The 21,848-nt window shown below is 48.1% G+C and overlaps 1 protein-coding gene across 1 annotated transcript in view; it reads right to left on the reverse strand.

Moving 5' to 3' along the window:
- The window catches only part of LOC138297428 (cysteine-rich venom protein-like), a 641,907-nt gene that overhangs the window by 405,311 nt on the left and 214,748 nt on the right, over positions 1–21,848 (reverse strand). Inside the window, exon 3 of the mRNA XM_069236788.1 lies at positions 14,951–15,064. Within this exon, the coding sequence (XP_069092889.1) occupies positions 14,951–15,064 (114 nt within the window). The remainder of the gene's footprint in view (positions 1–14,950; positions 15,065–21,848) is intronic.

The following is a 21,848-nucleotide window of genomic DNA, read 5'->3' on the forward strand; positions in this document are numbered from 1 at the left end:
GAAGAGAGGCACTGTTGTAGGATGATAGTGAGGGAATCCTAGAAGACCGCCCCAATCAAGACTTCTGAATCGTGGTGCACTGTAAGGTCATCATTTACTGTGCTTTAAAAACTAATACAATTGAATACATAATGAAACGTATTATAGAATGCACCATTTTTGTGATTTTCCCCACATTTTAATAGGGAGAGAGACCCCTCAATCCCCCTTGAAGTGATCGAGCCCATGCACCTTGCTCGCTCGCTGTGATGATCTTATGGAATTTGCCAGGGCTGTTTTGGGTTCCAAGTCTGGCCCTAACAAAGTCCTCAAGACAACAAAAACGAATTTAATCATCAAAATGGAGGTAAGTAGGGAAAATTGTTTGAGGGAACCAACAACCCTAAGGCTGACTGGTGTAACAACCTTTCCTGAGGGCAGTAGTATGCTCTAAAGGCTTTGTGATTCTGAGACTTCCTTATCGTGCCGCATTGTGCAAAATGGGCTTTCTTGCCGGCTGTTCCTGCTCTCCATTATAAAAGCAATTGCCTAAATGATTCACAGTTCTTGACAATTGTTTAAAGGGCTTTCCAAAATGTGGAACCAAAAATATAAAAATTCAAAAACTGAATTCAATTTCACGTAAGCAAATAACATATTCAGAATCAGGGAATTTAGATCTTTTCTGTGAAAAGGCACAAGGCATTTAAAGAACAGTTAGCCAATGTAAAAAACTTTTTATCCTCAAAGAGGAAATACGAACGCAAGCAGAAACCAACAACAAACAATCACTGTTGGAGCATCTATTTAAAGCTCTGGCAAACAACTACCAATTTGCCATATTTAAATTGAATAAACGCAGGTGCAGAAGGAAAATCTAAAGAGGTGCTAGGTGAATACTGCACTGTAAATTAAAAGTACTTAACTCACCCAATATTTATAAATATGTTCTCCTTAAGTAAGCACGAAACCAATAATGCACCACAAATCAAAAACCACTTAGTTCATGCCCAGTGTTTGGAAACAAGTAATTCACGTTAAGCAAACAGAAAACTACTGATGGTGCACTGTGGGAAACAATGTAAACAAAACCCATTCTGGTTCACTGCGCTGTTATGAGATGTTTTATTTGACATTGGCTGGCACATAAATGTTACAGTATATTGGTCTAAAAAAATCTTTAGCCAACTCACCATCGTGTATGTTTTTTCTGTAAACTGATGTAAATATGTATGTCTGTCTCTCATTAAGTATTTGAACCTGATTGGCACCTTTTTATCACCCAAATCGTAATTTACTCGACAACTATCTGCAGCAAATAAAGCAGATATGTTTCTCTGTGTTAAAGTTCCAATTCCAAGCCAAATTTGGTCTGATGCCGTTTGGTGATTGTTGTTTCAGTAGAGAGCAAATTTCCTTTTATTCATTCATCTTCTCATAAAACTTGACATTCCAAACCTTACTAACTTCTGTTATATGGTGGCAAGATTTAATAAAGATTTGTTAAATGGCGCCTAAGTCATTAGCAATTCAAAATGCATTTTCAGTTACATTTGGAGGAGTGATTTAGGGTTTGGCTGACTGCACTTCACTCCGAAAGGGCAGCAAAGGTATATACTCCGCTAACCTGCCATATTTGCACATCTCCCCCTGCCTGGTGGAGACCTTCATGCTTTCAGAGCACCAGCTCCCTTGACAGCACTGTACTTTGGATGCGATATAATGGGCATGTTCTGATGTACATATATGAAAAAAGTGGTTCCTGAGGGGTAAGTGTAAGTCTCGACTTCCACAACAGTAGTACAGCAGACCCTCCCTGAAGGTAAGGTTTTGTAAATTAACTTTATTTAAATGATTGTCCTTTTTTATGAAAAACGAATTTCTTTGTAAATGAGTTACTGAATAAATAATTTGTATATCAAGCGAAAATCACATGGTATCAGGAATTCAAAAATAAACACAATAAAAGTATGTATAGGTGCTCCTACCAGGTGACGAGAATAAGTGAACTTAAAGTGCACCACTGTTGTTTACAAATATACTCATCATAATGCGTCTGTCAAAGTATTTGGTATTCCATGTGTGACACCCATATTTTGAGCGCCGCAAATCCTCAGCTAAGAATTTACAAACAGTCCACATTCAATATTGTCGACATTTCGACCCCAGCAGTAATTGAATTACAAATGGGTCATCATCAGGACCAAGAGTGTATGTAGGAGACACCTAAGAGAAACTCTGTGTAGCCATGGTAAACAATCTGTCGGCCCTGTGGCACCAGAAGCGTCAAATCACCCTATGATGCTATGCAGGTGACTCAAGTCAGAATTGATCTAAACCTCCATATCACAATCTGCCAGTGTACCCTTAAAAATAGGGAAAACAACCGGGAAGCATCCTCGCGGTTTGGCGATAGATGATAGCGAGTTAAAGATCATGAATTCAGTCTGGCTTTGTTAAGAGTTGGGATTTATGTTTGCCTCCTTCGGAGAAATTCCGCCTGTGCTACTTGGGGTTTCATCACTGAATCCTTCCCATGCATTTGCCAGTGCCATAGTTACAAAGTGGCGCAATGCATTCATTGTATCACTGTTAGACCTGACATGCCTTAGGGTGGTCACCCCTAACTTTTTGCCTGCCTCCCTCCACTTTTTGGACCCTGTTTTGCTGGCTTTTAGACTCTGCGCACTTTACCACTGCTAACCAGTGCTAAAGTGCATATGCTCTCTTCCCTTTTAAACATGGTAACTCTGGCTCATACCTGATTGGACTATTTAATCTACTTATAAGTCCCTAGTAATGTGCACTACATGTGCCTAGGGCCTGTAGATTAAATGCTACTAGTGGACCTGCAGCACTGGTTGTGCCACCCACTTAAGTAGCCCCCTTTCCTTGTCTCAGGCCTGCCATTGCAAGGCCTGTGTGTGCAGTTTCACTGCCACCTCGACTTGGCATTTAAAAGTACTTGCCAAGCCTAGAACTCCCCTTTTTCTACATATAAGTCACCCTTAATGTGGGCCCTAGGTAACCCCTAGGGCAGGGTGCTGTGTAGGTAAAAGGCAGGACATGTACCTGTGTAGTTATATGTCCTGGTAGTGTAAAACTCCTAAATTCGTTTTTACACTACTGTGAGGCCTGCTCCCTTCATAGGCTAACATTGGGGCTGACCTCAAACACTGTTGAAGTGGCAGCTGCTGATCGGAAAGGAGCAGGAAGGTCATATTTGGTATGGCCAGAATGGTAATACAAAATCCTACTGACTGGTGAAGTCGGATTTAATATTACTATTCTAGAAATGCCACTTTTAGAAAGTGAGCATTTCTTTGCACTTAAATCTTTCTGTGCCTTACAATCCACGTCTGGCTGGGCTTGGTTGACAGCTCCTTGTGCATTCACTCAGACACACCCCAAACACAGGGTACTCAGCCTCACTTGCATACATCTGCATTTTGAATGGGTCTTCCTGGGCTGGGAGGGTGGAGGGCCTGCTCTCACACAAAGGACTGCCACACCCCCTACTGGGACCCTGGCAGACAGGATTGAACTGAAAGGGGACCTGGTGCACTTCTTAGCCACTCTTTGAAGTCTCCCCCACTTCAAAGGCACATTTGGGTACAAAACAGGGCCTCTGCCCTACCTCATCAGACACTTGCTGGAGAAGAAACCTGAACCAGAAACTACATCCTGCCAAGAAAAGCTGCCTGGCTGCTCAAAGGACTCACCTGTCTGCTTTCTACAAAGGACTGCTGTCTTGCTGTTGCCCTGCTGCCTTGCTGAACTCTTGTCTGGCTGTAAAAGTGCTCTCCAAGGGCTTGGATAGAGCTTGCCTCCTGTTCCCTGAAGTCTCAGGACCAAAAAGACTTCTCTTTTTCACTTGGACGCTCCGTGCGCTGAAAATTTCGACGCACAGCTTGTTTCCGCGGCGGGAAAAATGCCGCACACCGACGCTGATCGACGCGACGCTCTTGGGACAACCGAGAATCCAACGCACGGCTTTGCAAGGACAACGCCGCCCGACCTCTAGAGGAGAAATCGACGCGACGCCTGCCGTGAGATCGTAATTTCAACGCGCAGCCCCGCAGACCGACATCTAGAGGAGAAATCGACGCGACGCCTGCCGTGAGATCGTAATTTCGACGCGCAGCCCCACAGACCGACGTGCAGCAGGAGAACAAGCAGGAAAATCCACGCACAGACCCGGGACATCTGGTAATCCCTGCGATCCACAGAAAGATACTGTCCGCGCGCCGGAAAACGACGCACGAATTCCCCGCGTGGAAAATAACGACGCAAGTCCGTGTGTGCTGGGGAGAAATCGACGCACACATCCTTTTTCCACGCACCTCTTCCTCTGTGGCCCTCTGAGGAGATTTTTCCACTCTAAACCAGGTACTTGTGCTTGAAAGAGACTTTGTTTATATTCTAAAGACTTAAGACACTTTATATCACTTTTCAGTGATATCTCTACAATTTCTCATTGCAACTTTATTCTTTTTGACCTACAATTATCCTGATAAATATTATATATTTTTCTAAACACTGTGTGGTGTATTTTTGTGGTGCTATATGGTGGTATTGTATGATTTATTGCACAAATACTTTACACATTGCCTTCTAAGTTAAGCCTGACTGCTCATGCCAAGCTACCAGAGGGTGGGCACAGGATAATCTTGGATTGTGTGTGACTTACCCTGACTAGAGTGAGGGCTTTTGCTTGGACAGGGGGTAACCTGACTGTCAACCAAAAAACCCCATTTCTAACATTGGTGATCAGCGGTGAGGATAGGACTTGTATTTGTGCAGTGACATACAGTAGCTAAGTATTTCACTACCTACCCACAGTTGAAGATCAACTTGGTTTTTTTATCTCTTTTTTCAAATCCGTTTTTTTTTCCTGACAATTTTCAAAAACTAAATCCTCACTCAACATGTCTCTGACTGGGTCTCAGACAGGGGACTTTGACCTAGTCCAGTTGGATACATATACGGTCAAACAACTAAGAGGATTCTGCAGGGCACTGAGGGTACCCACCCAAGGGGCCTCCAGAAAGGAGGACTTTCAAGTGGCGCTGAGGGCCTGGGCAGAAGCCCATTTAGAGGATGATGAGGAAAAGGAGCCAGAAAATGGCACCTCAGAGGAATTTTCACTATCTGTGGATGGTGTTACCACTGCAATTGTGCCCCCTTCCAGACCAGGGAGCAGTGTCTCTATGCAAAGCCTGACCGCAGAGGAAAGGAGAGAGGAAAGGGAGTTCCAATTGCAAATGGAAAAACTGAAAATTGAGGCTCAACAGGAGGAGAGAAGGGCAGAGAGAGAAGCCAAACAAGCTGAGGCTGAAAGAGCAGCCAAACAGATTGAAGCTGAAACAACAGCCAAACAAGCAGAAGCTGAAAGAGCAGCCAAACAAGCAGAAGCTGAAAGAACAGCCAAACAGGTAGAAGCTGAAAGAGCTTTGGCTGAAAAGAAACTATTGTTGGCTCATGAACTGAGTCTCAAAGAGCTGGAGATCAAGGCGAGACAGTCTGAATCCAGCAATAATGGTGGCAGCATACAGACAGGACCTGCTGGAGAAAAGAAGGTTCGTATACCCAAAAATGTGGTGCCCAGTTTTGTGGTGGGAGATGACATAGATAAATGGTTAGCTGCTTATGAAGTTGCACTAAGGGCTCATGAGGTTCCTGAAGGGCAATGGGGGGTAGCTATGTGGGGTTATGTGCCGCCTTTGGGGAGGGACACACTTCTCACATTGGATCCACCTGATCAAAACACATACCCACTTCAGAAAGCCACTTTACTTGCCAAGTTTGGGCTGACCGCTGAGGGATTCCGTCAGAGGTTCAGGGACAGCACCAAACAACACACACAAACATGGGTAGATTTCTTTGACTTTTCCAGTAAGGCACTGAATGGATGGGTGCGGGGCAACAAAGTAAATGACTATAAAGGGTTATATGACTTGATTCTGAGAGAGCATATGCTTAATACTACTTTTACAGAGTTGCGCCAGCACTTGGTAGATAGTAAGCTGACTGATCCCAGGAAGCTTGCTGAGGAGGCGGACCTCTGGGTTAGCACCAGAGTGTCCAAAAAGGTACCTGGGGGGGACTCACACAAAGGTGGTCAGGGTTCCCAACAGAAGAAAGAGGGGGGAGATAAACTTACAGATAAGGAACTCTCAAAAGGCCCCCAAAAGAATTCCCAGGGAGGGGGTGGCAACCATTCCTTCTCTAGATTTGGGAAGAAGCCAGGGACATTTGATAAGTCAGGGAAATCCAACCCCAAATGTATGGAGTGTTACCAGTATGGTCACTATAAAGGCGACCCCCAGTGCTCCAAAAGGGCACCGTCCACTACGGACAGACACCTGGGATAACTAGTGTAGCGTTTGGAGGGGAGATGGACCCAGATAGCTTTGGGGAGCAAGTAGAGATTTCCCTAGTGTCCCTGGGAGAAAGAGAAATGGTGCCCAAAGCCGACATGCCCCGACATACTTCCAAGTACAGGCAGTGGGTCACCATTAATGGGCAGAAGGTGGAGGCTCTGCGTGACACAGGAGCCAGTATGACTACTATCCAGAGTCAGCTGGTGTCCCCAGAGCAGATAGTCCCCAATACATTCCACCAGGTCATAGTCGCTGACAATCGTGAGAGTCAGCTACCGGTGGCACTGGTTCCCTTTGAGTGGGGGTGGGTCTCTGGTACTCTGAAAGTAGCTGTGAGTCCTGCCATGCCTGTAGATTGTCTGTTAGGCAATGATCTTGAGCACACTGCTTGGAAAGAAGTAGAGCTCAGATCTCACCTGGAGATGTTAGTGTTACCTGAGTGGGTCTGCATGACCACCAGGTCCATGGCTGCCCGGGAAGGGAGTCAAGGGCGTCTGGAGCCTGGAAAAATGGCCCAGACAGCCGCCCAAGAAGGGGGCCAGGGGCACTGGAAACCCACCTCCAATGTTCCCACGGTGGTAGACGAGGTCCCTGAGGAAGAGGAGGCCCCCGAGCCAACCGGGGAGGACATAGCTGCCCTGGGTAACCTACCTGAACTTGCTGGCTGGCAAGTAGAGGGGGGGCCAACCAGGGAAGCATTCTGCAAGGCGCAGAGAGAATGCCCCACCCTTGAGGGTCTGAGGAAGCAGGCCACAGACCACGCAGCAGGTGACGCCTCTGGCGCTCACCATATTTACTGGGAGAATGATCTCCTTTACAGTGAGCGTAGAATTCCAGGTCCTGGGCCACACCGTGTGCTGGTGGTCCCCCAGTGTTACCGGAAATTCCTACTAGGCCTGGCTCACGACATTCACCTGGCAGGACACCTGGGCCAAGACAAGACCTTTGACAGGCTTAACACCCACTTTCATTGGCCCAGAATGAGGAAAGCCTCAGATAACTTCTGCAGAGCTTGCCCCACCTGCCAGGCTAGTGGGAAGGCAGGGAAACGGCTTAAAGCTCCCCTGATCCCACTCCCAGTCGTTGGCACCCCCTTTGAAAGGGTGGGCATCGACATTGTTGGTCCCTTGGACCCCAAAACTGCCCTGGGCAACAGGTTTATCCTGGTTTTGGTGGACCATGCAACCCGCTATCCAGAGGCAATCCCTCTGAGAACAGTGACTGCAAAGGTGGTGACCAGAGCCGTGATGGGAATATTTACCCGTGTGGGATTCCCTAAGGAGGTCGTGTCTGACAGGGGCACAAACTTCATGTCTGCATACATGAAGACCCTGTGGGATGAGTGTGGGGTGACCTACCGGTTTACCACCCCTTATCATCCTCAAACCAACGGGCTGGTTGAGAGATTCAACCAGACCCTGAAAGGCATGATTGGTGGCCTGACTGAGGCCATGAGGCGTAAGTGGGACGTTCTCTTACCCTGCCTGTTGTTTGCTTATAGAGAGGTGCCCCAGAAAGGGGTGGGGTTCAGCCCCTTTGAGCTTCTCTATGGTCACTCTGTCAGGGGACCCCTAAGCATCGTTAAGGAGGGCTGGGAGAGAGCTCCCCAGGCCCCTCCCCAGGATGTGGTCAGCTACATGCTGGCCCTCCGCAAACAAACCCAACGCTTCTGGAAGGAGGCCCAGAGTAACCTCGAGGCCAGTCATGAGGTGATGAAGGAGTGGTACGACCAAAAGGCCACTCTAGTTGAGTTCTCACCTGGAGACAAACTTTGGGTGATGGAGCCAGTAGAGCCCAGGGCTCTCCAGGACCGCTGGACTGGCCCCTTTGAGATCAAGGAGCGTAAAGGGGAGGCCACTTACTTAGTGGACCTCAAGACCCCTAGGCAACCCCTAAGGGTCCTCCATCACAACCGGCTCAAACCTCACTTTGAGAGGTCTGAGGTCAGTATGCTCCTAGTCACCGATGAGGGCATGGAAGAGGAGAGTGAACCTCTCCCCGACCTCCTCGCTGTCAAAGAAGGGGATGGGTCAGTAGGTGGTGTCATTCTCTCTGACTCCCTGACTCCAACACAGAGAGGGGACTGCTATGAGCTGCTAGAGCAGTTCTCCCCCCTGTTCTCCCTTACACCTGGACTAACCCACCTCTGTGTGCATGACATTGACACAGGTGACAGTGCTCCTGTAAAGAACAAAATTTACAGGTTGTCAGATAAAGTGAAGGCCAGCATCAAGGAGGAGGTCTCCAAGATGTTGACTTTGGGGGTTATTGAGAAATCCAGTAGTCCCTGGGCCAGCACTGTGGTATTGGTTCCCAAGGCTACTGCCCCAGGTGCGAAACCAGAACTCCGGTTCTGTGTGGACTACCGGGGTCTCAATTCAGTCACCCGGACTGATGCTCACCCCATCCCCCGAGCTGATGAGCTCGTTGACAGGCTAGGCGCTGCCAAGTTCCTGAGTACGTTCGATCTTACTTCCGGGTACTGGCAGATTAGCCTGACTGAGGGAGCTAAAGAAAGATCTGCTTTTTCCACCCCTGATGGCCATTACCAATTCCGGGTGATGCCATTTGGGCTGAAAAATGCCCCCGCTACCTTCCAACGGTTGGTTAATGGGGTCCTAGCTGGTAAAGATGCCTTCTGGGCAGCTTACCTAGACGACATAGCTGTCTACAGTTCCAGCTGGGAGGAACACCTGCTCCACCTCAAGGAGGTGCTTCAGGCCCTGCAACAGGCAGGCCTGACTATCAAGGCTAGTAAGTGCCAGATTGGGCAGGGTTCTGTGGTGTACTTGGGACACCTCGTAGGTGATGGAAGGGTGCAGCCGCTCCAGGCCAACATTGAAACTATCAAGGCCTGGCAACCACCTAGAACACAGACTGAGGTTAGAGCCTTTTTGGGCCTCACTGGATACTACCGCAGGTTCGTCAAGGGCTATGGTACCATTGTGACCCCCTTGACTGAACTCACTTCCAAGAAACAACCTAGGTTGGTGAATTGGACAGAGGCCTGTCAGAAAGCCTTTGATTCTCTGAAGGAAGCCATGTGCACGGCCCGTGCTCAAGGCCCCTGACTACTCCCAGGAATTTATTGTTCAGACAGACGCTGCAGAGCATGGCATAGGGGCTGTTCTAGCACAGCTGAATGAGGAGGGCTCATAGACCGGTAGTCTTTATTAGCAGAAGACTATTACCACGGGAACAAAGGTGGAGTGCTATTGAGAGAGAAGCACTTGCTGTGGTCTGGGCACTGAAGAAGCTAAGACCCTACCTGTTTGGGACTCACTTCCGGGTTCAGACAGACCACAGGCCCCTCAGATGGCTCATGCAGATGAGGGGTGAGAATCCAAAACTCTTGAGATGGTCCATTTCCCTACAGGGGATGGACTTTACGGTGGAGCATCGCCCAGGGGCTGACCACACCAATGCTGATGGTCTCTCCAGATACTTCCGCCTTAGCGATAAGAGCTCCCAGGAGGTCGGGTAGCTCTCCCCACTTTCAGCTGGGGGGACACATGTTAGACCTGACATGCCTTAGGGTGGTCACCCCTAACTTTTTGCCTGCCTCCCTCCACTTTTTGGACCCTGTTTTGCTAGCTTTTAGACTCTGCGCACTTTACCACTGCTAACCAGTGCTAAAGTGCATATGCTCTCTTCCCTTTTAAACATGGTAACTCTGGCTCATACCTGATTGGTCTATTTAATCTACTTATAAGTCCCTAGTAATGTGCACTACATGTGCCTAGGGCCTGTAGATTAAATGCTACTAGTGGACCTGCAGCACTGGTTGTGCCACCCACTTAAGTAGCCCCCTTAACCTTGTCTCAGGTTTGCCATTGCAAGGCCTGTGTGTGCAGTTTCACTGCCACCTCGACTTGGCATTTAAAAGTACTTGCCAAGCCTAAAACTCCCCTTTTTCTACATATAAGTCACCCTTAATGTGGGCCCTAGGTAACCCCTAGGGCAGGGTGCTGTGTAGGTAAAAGGCAGGACATGTACCTGTGTAGTTATATGTCCTGGTAGTGTAAAACTCCTAAATTCGTTTTTACACTACTGTGAGGCCTGCTCCCTTCATAGGCTAACATTGGGGCTGCCCTCATACACTGTTGAAGTGGCAGCTGCTGATCGGAAAGGAGCAGAAAGGTCATATTTGGTATGGCCAGAATGGTAATACAAAATCCTGCTGACTGGTGAAGTCGGATTTAATATTACTATTCTAGAAATGCCACTTTTAGAAAGTGAGCATTTCTTTGCACTTAAATCTTTCTGTGCCTTACAATCCACGTCTGGCTGGGCTTGGTTGACAGCTCCTTGTGCATTCACTCAGACACACCCTAAACACAGGGTACTCAGCCTCACTTGCATACATCTGCATTTTGAATGGGTCTTCCTGGGCTGGGAGGGTGGAGGGCCTGCTCTCACACAAAGGACTGCCACACCCCCTACTGGGACCCTGGCAGACAGGATTGAACTGAAAGGGGACCTGGTGCACTTCTTAGCCACTCTTTGAAGTCTCCCCCACTTCAAAGGCACATTTGGGTATAAAAACAGGGCCTCTGCCCTACCTCATCAGACACTTGCTGGAGAAGAAACCTGAACCAGAAACTACATCCTGCCAAGAAGAACTGCCTGGCTGCTCAAAGGACTCACCTGTCTGCTTTCTACAAAGGACTGCTGCCTTGCTGTTGCCCTGCTGCCTTGCTGAACTCTTGTCTGGCTGTAAAAGTGCTCTCCAAGGGCTTGGATAGAGCTTGCCTAATGTTCCCTGAAGTCTCAGGACCAAAAAGACTTCTCTTTTTCACTTGGACGCTCCGTGCGCCGAAAATTTCGCCGCACAGCTTGTTCCGCGGCGAGAAAAACGCCGCACACCGACGCTGATCGACGCGACGCTCTTGGGACGACCGAGAATCCGACGCACGGCTTCGCAAGGACAACGCCGCCCGACCTCTAGAGGAGAAATCGACGCAACGCCTGCGTGAGATCGTAATTTCAACGCGCAGCCCCGCAGACCGACGTCTAGAGGAGAAATCGACGCAACGCCTGCCGTGAGATCGTAATTTCGACGCGCAGCCCCACAGACCGACGCGCAGCCGGAGAACAAGCAGGAAAATCCACGCACAGACCCGGGACATCTGGTAATCCCCGCGATCCACAGAAAGAGACTGTCCGCGCACCGGAAAACGATGCACGACTTCCCCGCGTGGAAAATAACGATGCAAGTCCGTGTGCGCTGGGGAGAAATCGACGCACACATCCTTTTTCCACGCACCTCTTCCTCTGTGGCCCTCTCAGGAGATTTTTCCACTCTAAACCAGGTACTTGTGCTTGAAAGAGACTTTGTTTATATTCTAAAGACTTAAGACACTTTGGGGGTCATTCTGACCCTGGCGGTAATTACCGCCAGGGCGGAGGTTGGCGGTAGCACCGCCAACAGGCTGGCGGTGCTCCGACGGGCATTCTGACTGCGGCGGTACAGCCGCGGCCAGAAGCGGAAAGCCGGCGGTGTAATTACCGCCAGGGTAAGAATGACCCCCTGTGTGGTGTATTTTTGTGGTGCTATATGGTGGTATTGTATGATTTATTGCACAAATACTTTACACATTGCCTTCTAAGTTAAGCCTGACTGCTCGTGCCAAGCTACCAGAGGGTGGGCACAGGATAATCTTGGATTGTGTGTGACTTACCCTGACTAGAGTGAGGGCTTTTGCTTGGACAGGGGGTAACCTGACTGCCAACCAAAAAAACCCATTTCTAACAGTCACTTTGTAACTCTTTGCACTACATTATGCATGCACCATGAATAATGTAAGCAAAGGGGGTGTTCCTCCATTGGGGGGCTGAAAAAATGTGCATAGAAATCTAAGAATCTAACAGATTTCTTAGCGCCATTTTGCTCAGAACATGCCTTAAAAGCGGGCACACCATTGTTCACAATGTGCCCCTTTGTACTGTTCAGGGTTATTGCCAACATTTTGCCGCTAACCCTGAACAGTACATCAGTACATCAATAGCGTCAAAAATAATGCAGCTATTGCCCCCGTACCTTGTGCCATGGTGCGCAATAACTTAGATACGGCGCACACATGGTGGTGGTAGGGGCGCTAGGAAAGTGCAATGCCACTTTCCTTAAATCTGCCCTAAGTGTCCGTCATGGATGCAGCACTTATTGTGCCACCACGGGTGTAATAAAGCAAAGCATGACTCCCAGCCCACCATTGCTTGTTGGAAGAGCGATTCTTGATATTGTTAACTCTACTTTGCTATTTAAATTAATGGCAGAGACTAAACCTTTCTTTTTATTATTTGTAAGCCACCCCGAAGGAAAGCCTACTGAGCTCAATAAGCTGGGTGCACTATATTGGAAAGAAGGACATGTGCTTTATTAACTTTCCATATCCTGGCAGTAAAACTTTTGTAGTGTCATTTTTACTGAGAAAAGGCTAGTAACCCAACTCTGACAACTGAGCAATGCTAACTTCTGAATGAGTCTAGTAAATATGACAGTTTAAGATATCACAAGCATCATTGCTTTAAACTCAACCTGGTGTTTAAGTTGAATTGAGTTTAGCTTTTGCACAAAAGGCAACTTTAGAAAGTTGCCACTTTTTGTTGCCTAAAAGTTTCTAGTAACCGTTTATGATTGCAACCAACTGCAATCGTCGAGATAGTAGTAGAAGTTACACATGAAAGGAGCATCTCTTTTGTTTTAGCAGACAGGCTGGCATTTTAGGCAGAGAGGGAGAAGCTGTTCTCAATGTAGCTCCCAGGTAGCCACGCCTCTGAGTAGGGCTTTGGAGCTCCACACACCGAGAGAAGGGTGCTGCCATGTTGAGAGTGGGCTGAATAGTGCATTATAGGACAGCTAGATGCCAAACTTTACAGGAAGTCGCTTTCTGGCAGGTGAACTGGTAGCCCATTAACTAGTTATTCGCCATATCCCTCTAGGCATGTAGAGAACATAAAAGAGGCATCCCTGGCACCCAGGCCCTGGATCACATCTGTATGAGAGAGAAGACTAAAGAAGTGGTGCCCGCTGTTCCTTTTACCCAGCAAAGAGAGGCTACACCAAAGACTTGACTGCACTTGCTGCATCTTGGACTAGCAAAGAAATGACTGTGCATGTGATGCCTCACTCATGGAAAAATTGCCCACAAGCCCCAGGCAGAGAAGGTGAATCAAAGAGTCAATTTGGTGACTCCCTGTTACAGTCACAGGTCCGTAAAACCTGAGAAGCCTTCATCCTTGAGAGCCCAGCACCAAGAAGCTTGACCACCACTGGGTGTGAAGTTGCAGCTTGGGAGCTGAGTCCTGACCCTCAAAATTCGACATTTAAGGCCAAAGTTGCCCACCCATGGACCAAGTGGTGGCTACAGGAAGACCCACAACATCGGCTCAACATCCTCAGCATCTTTGAGCATTTTCAGCATCCTGCATCTCTTGCATCAGGGCCACTGTTTGGACTTTGCCCATAGTATCTGGAACTGGACTGGAGGCTGGTTAGGCCAACAGGTAGCGGTTAACTGGCCCTGACTGGTCCCTGTGACTAACCCTAACAGAGTTGGTCTCTTCAAGTGTACCATATAGCCGGTTACAAGTTGCTTGTTGTCACCAAACCTAAACCACAAGTGATGGTAGATTACAAAGATTTAATGATCTAGTGAAAAGCAATGATTCATTGTTCCATTGAAAATTCGGATCTCTGGAACACTCAGGTAGATTTTTCTCATTGAGTTGTCTAAAGATAAATGTTGTGATTTATTTTTATTCAACTATTTTCTACTTCTTAATACATTTGTTCCTTTGATACAACATGACTGCTCTGAGCCACAGCTACCCAAAACTGAGCTAAGGTTTTACAAATGAACCCAACTAAAGCCAATATGCAATTTTTCCTGTATTACATTGTGAGGTTCCACAACCACACCATATAATAACTTTACTCACGCCATTCCAAAATGACAGCTGCACCCCTGCAAAGCCTGAACAGTGGAGTGTGGGATTTCCCATGACAAGCTGGTTGGAGTTCTGACCAGTGCTTCATCAACTATAATGCTGGGACGTCTTTGTCATTCACTACAAAATATAAAGAAGCTTCAAACAAGCAATGATTTTAGGGATTAAAGGGGACTAACCCAAATTCCACTCTGTTTATTTGTATATTAATGACATGAGCTTGGTAAACAGCTCTGTCTGTAAGCTGTGTGTAACCAGATATACAAAATATGACGTCAACCAAATATGCATGTGTATAACTGCGAATACAGAAGTAGCACATGACGCCATAAAACCGAATATATAATAATAACGCTGAAATATACGCAATAGTGTTTCAGACAATTAGGGGGTTATTCTAACTTTGGAGGAGTGTTAATCCGTCCCAAAAGTGACGGTAAAGTGACGGATATACCACCAGCCGTATTACGAGTTCCATAGGATATAATGGACTCGTAATACGGCTGGTGGTAAATCCGTCACTTTTCCGTCACTTTTGGGACGGATTAACACCTCCTCCAAAGTTAGAATAACCCCCTTAGTATTGTAGTCCTGAGTTACAAAGGCAGTTGTATTTATACAATTGAAAAATGTCTTACAAGTTTTCGCATATTAGATGCAGTTGGTTTTACACGTCTTCTTAATTCGTTATGTTTGTCAATAATCTCCTGCCGAACAAAAGCATATTTGGTATCCAGAAAACGTGGAAGAACCTGCAAAAAGAACATAATTGTAAATAATTAAAGGATCAGTAAAATGAAGCAACATCTAGGTTTAGCACAATCCGTGGGGACAACCTCAACAATATAATTTAATGGCATCTGTTATTAAAAAATGTAAACTCTGCGTTGTGCCGTACATAATATTTGTGTAATTATCAACTCAATAGTCTATAACAATATCAAATAAAGGTATTTGATATTTAATGTTAAGTAATCTTCCTGTACAAGTAAAGCCTATCAATTTTGTACTTCAGACTCTTCACACACAATTGAGTAGTTACTTGTGAATACTGTGTTGTGTTAGATTAGCGTACAATCCTAGTATTTCCATGACAGAGATGCTCATGACTGGAAAGTAAGATAAAATGTTCTATCATTACCTGTAATTAAAACAATTATTAAGATTTTTTGAGCACTGTTAAAACTGACCCACAAATATTGCAAGTTTGACAAGGCAAAATCAATAGCCTGTCTGGCTTCCTGCTCATTCTGAGAGGCCCTGTAAACCCAATGGTGTGGATAACAAGCATTGTTGAGGTTCCAATAGGAAATGTTTCACAGGGAGCCTAGGCTGCTAAAATCATGGTGATACTAACCTGACATACATGGCAAATACATTTGGGACCACTGCAAAAATACATACTTCTGCATGTTATTCTCACAGGTCCACTGCTTAATTTGAGCCGGTGGTTGTCAGTGGGGTGTGCCGGCAGTTTTTTGGGGGACTGTTAGAAATGTGGTTTCTGGTTGGCTAGGGTATGCACCTAAGCCAGGCAGAACCCACCCACTCTAGTCAGGGCAAGGGAGTTACACGTCCATGATAACCCCTGCTCACCCCCTTGGTAGCTTGGCATGAGCAGTCAGGCCTAACCAGGAGGCAATGGGTAACACATTTGCACAACACACATAACACATGTGACGCAATACGTACACCACAAAGTAAACACAACACTGAGCTATGTAAAAATACACTGTATTGCACAAAACATAATTAGACCAAACATTACACGTCAGTAATACCCTGCTACTTTAGCAGTTGTCAGGACGTTACACAAGTTACTAGTACTCTGAAAAAATAGACAGTTGTCACAATGGAACACGTAAGTACTCAGGATTCTGCAACATAAGCAGTAGTCAGGAATCACAATAAAGAAATATATGTACTTGTCATTAACACCTCATAAATATCCATACTAGGAACATTAGAGAACATATGGCAAGTCATAAGAAAGTAAACATACATCAGCCTAGCATGCCCATAACAGAAACATATAGCCAATATCTATCATTAGAAAAATAACCTTGGAGCCTACCACCCTCCCAGTGTCCCCAAAAGCACCTTATTTTGCAGAACTAAGCACTCCTAGTGCCTGGAAAGTCATGGTAGGGGACCCCGGCGCTCCTATGCGCTCACAGGGCCACACGTGGCTCTTAAGGGAGAGGGGCAGTCGGCACCCTCTCCGATTTCGTAACGGGCCACTCCAGGGGCCAGCGCGATCTCTGGGGGCCCTCCCCCCGGGCCTTCACTGGCCCTCCAACGTGGGGGGCAAGGCAGCCCAAGAAAGCAATGGGGGTGAAAGGAAGGGGCCTTCGGTGAGGCCTCCCTTTCCCGTTCCTCAAAGGAATGCCGGGCAAAAATATGGAGCCCGGTCGCGGCGGTGATGGTCCTTAAGGCAAAAGCAGCGTGCTTACGAGCACAGGGGCATTCTTAAGGAGCTCAGGCAGCGGCGGTGAATCTCCTGCAGGATGAGGTGCTTAGAAGCGCAAAGGGGTCACACAGGAGCGCTCTCCAATCGTTAAGCTATTGAAGCAGCACTCCTCGTGCTGGGGTAGGTTACGAAGGTCAGGGGCCACAACACCCTGCCTCTGGAGACAAGAATGAGGAAGGAGCACAGGGCTGGCGCACCCAGCTACAGGCCAATGCAAAAAGTGGATGCAAGCAGTGGCAGTTCTTCCTGTGGGTCACAGGTCTGCACAACAGCCGCAGTCCATGGCGGTTCCTGGTGAGTCCTCTCTGCAGCGTTCTGTCCAGTTCCAAAAATGTTCAAAGAATGTCTCAATTGTGGGGAAAATTCCCCTGTACTTAGACTTAGTTTGCAGTGTCTTTTACAATGAGGAGGAGAAGGTGTTCCAACCAGTTACAGTACAGGCTACAAACATCAGTGGGGGGTAAACGACCCTATTGTGCGAGGCCAGGGCACAGCCTTTACAAATGAAGGTGTGCCCTGCCTCTCCCTTCTCTCAGCCCAGGAAGACTATACAATATGTAGATGCACCTCTGTGACACCTCCACCCTCCCTGTGTACAGGCTGTCTGAAAAGTATGCACAAAGCCCCAACTGTCAGTCTGACCAGACGTGGATTGGAGTCAAGCTGCAAAAAACACCAGAGTCATAAGCACAGATAAATGTGCACTTTCTAGAAGTGGCAATTCTGTAATAGTGATAAAAAATACACCCACGCCAGTAAGCAGCATTTCTTACCACCATTACAACCATGCCAAACATGCCTATGCTACCCCTCGTAAATCAGACACTTCCCCTTACACATAAGGCAGGGTATTTCTAATGCAATCCTATGAGAATGTAGCACTCACAGCAGTGAGACACCAATTTAGGCTGTTTGTCACTACCAGGACAGGCCACGCAACCTGGCACATGTCCTGCCTTGTACATACATGGCACCGTGCCCATAGGGCTAGCTAGGACATACCTTAGGGTTGACTTACATGTAGTAAAAGGGGAGATCTGGGCCTGGCACGTAAATTTAGATGCCAGGTCCCTGTGGCAGAAACCTGCGCACACAGGCCCTGCGCTAGCCCTGCGCTTGCAGGCCTGAGATAGGTTTGAAAGGCTACTTTAGTGGGTGGCACAAGCAGCGCTGCAGATCCACTAGTAGGATTTAATTTACAGGCCCTGGGTATAGGGATACCACTTTTACAAGGGAAAGCACATGCACTTTAGCACTGGTTAGCAGTGGAAAAGTGCTCAGAGTCATAACATCAGCCAACAAAGGTCAGAATAATAAGGAGGTAAAAGGCAAAAAGTCTGGGGAATGACCCTGTAAAAGGGCCAGGTCCAACAGGGACCAACGCTTAATTCTCCACATCTGATATTTCCCCAGACCAAGAGAGGTGAGAGACTGAGCCTGGCTGTGCCATCATGTCGCTTGCAACATGAAATGAAGGAGTGGTTATTTTCCTATATAACGTGAAGAGACAATTTTATTTAATGTGATACACTACAGCACATACAAATATAGTGCACAGATGCATAGAATGTTTCATACATGCCATATTTTCTCATCGTTTTGAAGGAATGTTTATGTTATAGTATTTTGCAAACATTATTATTCTTTATATTCATTCCACATTTCCACATAGGAGATGTATAGCATTCATATAACCGGGAAAGTGTATTTGTGTCTAATTAGCTTGGCCAGAGTGAAGGCCCATATTTTCTTTTGTGTTCTAATCTTCAATGTGACGTTCGTTTTTCCTGAATATTTTTTTAAACCTGCAGCTGTTAGGATCTGATATTGAGTTATTAGGGAGCTCATTGTTTGAGAAGATAAGAAAGCCAGACAAACATTTATCGAGGACAAGACGAGTACCCTGGGCTCACAGCGGTATCTCCTGTGAAATTCCTAAGCATGAGGGTGTACCAAGGTTGACTCTGAAACTTCAGAAGGCTTGATTGTTAATTGCCAGCTTGTGTTTTGTGATTATGTTTTTGAACTGGGAAAGGTATTTGCCTATGAGATTACACTCAAAAGAATCAAGATTTAAGTGTGGTCTAGTTAGCAGTAAGATTCTGATTCACTTTGCCCTTATCTGAGAGCGGATCTTACATGGGTACATCTCTTGAACTATAATTTCTATGTGGCTTCATGCCACCATACCTCTTTTGAAGGAAATTTATACAGAAGTTCTGACATGCTGACTACTTGCCTGAACCCATAGAATATTAGCATAGTTAGGATTTTAGATCAAATGGTTAGGCAGGAAACTTGGGATCAAACCAAATGCAGCAATTGTTTTTCCGTATTTTCTACATCATCGCTATTGAATTAGTGGTCTTTTACATGTTAGTTCAATTTCATATAGTGCAAAATTTCCACTCTCCTTTGCTTATTTTGTACATTTATAGTGTGATTTTGACACTCATATATGTAAGTTTGTCTTTGAGTCTGAAATTATGCCATTTGAACTATGACTTGGGGGGTGATTCTAACCCTGGCGGTCGGTGTTAAAGTGGCGGCCAACCCGCCAACAGGCTGGCGGTCCAAAAAATGGAATTCTGACCCTGGCGGGAACCGCCACCACAGCCCGCCAACTTAACACTCCGACCGCCGCGGCGGTACAGACAAACAGCGCGGCGGTCACCGCCAACAGGCAGGCGGCAGACAATGTACCGCCCACACTATCATAACTCACCAATCCGCCACCTTTTCCGGGGCGGGAGCACCGCCGATAAAAACACGGGGGAAACAGACTACGAACGGGAAAACGCTCACCAAAACACACTCCACCAGTACGGAGGACAGCATGGAACCCGAATTAAACATCCTACCTGCTCTCGTCTACCTTCTCATCTACCACGAGTACGAAGTCCGGCGCAGACGACAACGGTGAGTACTGCACCTACGACACACGGGAGGGGGAGGACGAAAGGTTACGGGCACACACATATGCGACCCCCCTCCCCCCCAATCATGTACTCACCAATGCAGAGCACCAAGTCACAGTGACACCACCCAAACACCCCTGAAAAATGCTAGGACATAATCATATTTGGAATAAATATTTATGTACCAAAAAGCTCCAGAAAATTAGCGTATAACCATGAAAGATATCCACAACAAAACAAATGACATACACATCAGTGTATAACTGAAGTACCAAGTCCTGCACATCCTACGAATACAGCATGTCCGTGGGCCAAAGTCTTGAGAAACAAGGGCAAAGCCCACACAGGAGACCTGAGTCCTTTGGAGAGAACACTGCAGGGGCATCAGATGTAAAAACTACAGGCACCTCAGGGGGAAGGGAAGGGGGGGGCACCACAGCCACATGAGTCCACGACGCCAGATCCACGAGGAGCCACCATGCCCACGGGACCATCCTGGGGAGTGCAAAGCCACAGTCTCTCAAGTCTCTGCAGTGGGTGGATTGGCCACTGGACCATCCTGGGGAGTGCAAAGCCACAGTCTCTCAATGTCTCTACAGTGGGTGGGCTGCCCACTGGGCCATCCTGGGGAGTGCAAAGCCACAGTCTCTCAAGTCTCTGCAGTGGGTGGATTGCCCACTGGACCATCCTGGGGAGTGCAAAGCCACAGTCCATCAGGTGGATGACAGTCTCCACTGGTCAAGGAGGAGGCATGGTGGGCACAATGAACCATCAACGGTGCTTGAGACGGCGGTGCCCTGTTCAGCGGTGCTTGAGACGGCGGGGCCCAGCGGAGCGGTGCTTGAAATGAAGGGCCCAGCGGAGCAGTGCTTGAGACGGCGGGTCCCAGCGGAGCGGTGCTTGACAGGAAGGGCCCAGCGGAGCGGTGCTTGAGAGGAAGGGCCCAGCGGAGCGGTGCTTGACAGGAAGGGCCCAGCGGAACGGTGCTTGAGACGGCGGGGCCCTGTTCAGCGGTGCCTATCTCCACGGTGGGGCCCTGTTCAGCGGTGCTCTTCTGCACCGCGGGCCCTGTTCAGCGGTGCCTATCTCCACGGCGGGGCCCTGTTCAGCGGTGCTCTTCTGCACCGCGGGCCCTGTTCAGCGGTGCCTATCTCCACGGCGGGGCCCTGTTCAGCGGTGCTCTTCTGCACCGTGGGCCCTGTTCAGCGGTGCCCATCCAGCAGGTCAAGGGAGCCAGACCTGGCCTGGACTCCCTGTTCAGTCGCCCTCGGACCGTGACGTTTCTGGACCCTTCGGGGACGGACTCCTGGCCTCCTTAGTGTCCTCCTTCCCAGCTGGGATGTGGCATGTGGGGTCCACCTCCTCCGCGCTCCTGCTGCCCTTCCGCTCCTTTGATGGGGCTCTCGGGCCCTTGCCTCCCCCAGATGGTGTGGGTGGTGAAGTGGCCACACATTGCTCCTTGGGGGCAGCCCTGTCGGTCCTCGCACAGCGGTCCTTGGTTTTGCGGGTCCTCTTGCCGGGGGGGGGGCTGGACGTGTCCTTGCTGCTGATCGATGTGTCACTGCTGGCAAAGGGTGGGCTCCAGAACCCAGGCACAACAGTGACACCCGAAGCTGGGCTGGTGGTGGCTGCGGTGCTCTTGGGACTCTTTGAAGATGGATGGGGGAGGTCATCGGGGGGAAAGAGGTTAAGGTTAGCCAGGAAAAGTTTTTTAGGGCCAAGGTAAAGGGTAGGAGAAGTGGAGATGGAAGTGGAGGTAGAGGAGGTGGTTGTAGGAGAGTCAGGTGTGCTGTCATTGGGTGAAGGTGCTGGTGCAGTAGGCTGTCGTGAGGTGGATGGCTGTTGGGTGGGTGGCTGCCTGCGTTTGTGTGTCTTGGAAGAGGGGGTGACAGACACAGTGGGAGAGGACACAGGGGACGTGTACATGGCAGTGGGGGTGGTGACTGCACGAGTGTGGACTGTACTGGAGGGTGAGGTGGTGATGGAAGCACTGGCTGATGTTGGGGTGCATGCAGGTGTGAGTGTAGACGTCACAGGGAGGGAGGAGGGAGACGAGGAGGAGGGGGACACAGGGGTGGCAGTGGCTGTTGGCATGTCTGCATCTGGGTGTTGCTCGGGTGAGTGTTTGCGGGATCTGTGGTGCTTGTG

The sequence above is a fragment of the Pleurodeles waltl genome, chromosome 5, assembly GCF_031143425.1.
Source record: "Pleurodeles waltl isolate 20211129_DDA chromosome 5, aPleWal1.hap1.20221129, whole genome shotgun sequence".
In the NCBI taxonomy this organism is placed as follows: Eukaryota; Metazoa; Chordata; class Amphibia; order Caudata; family Salamandridae; genus Pleurodeles; species Pleurodeles waltl.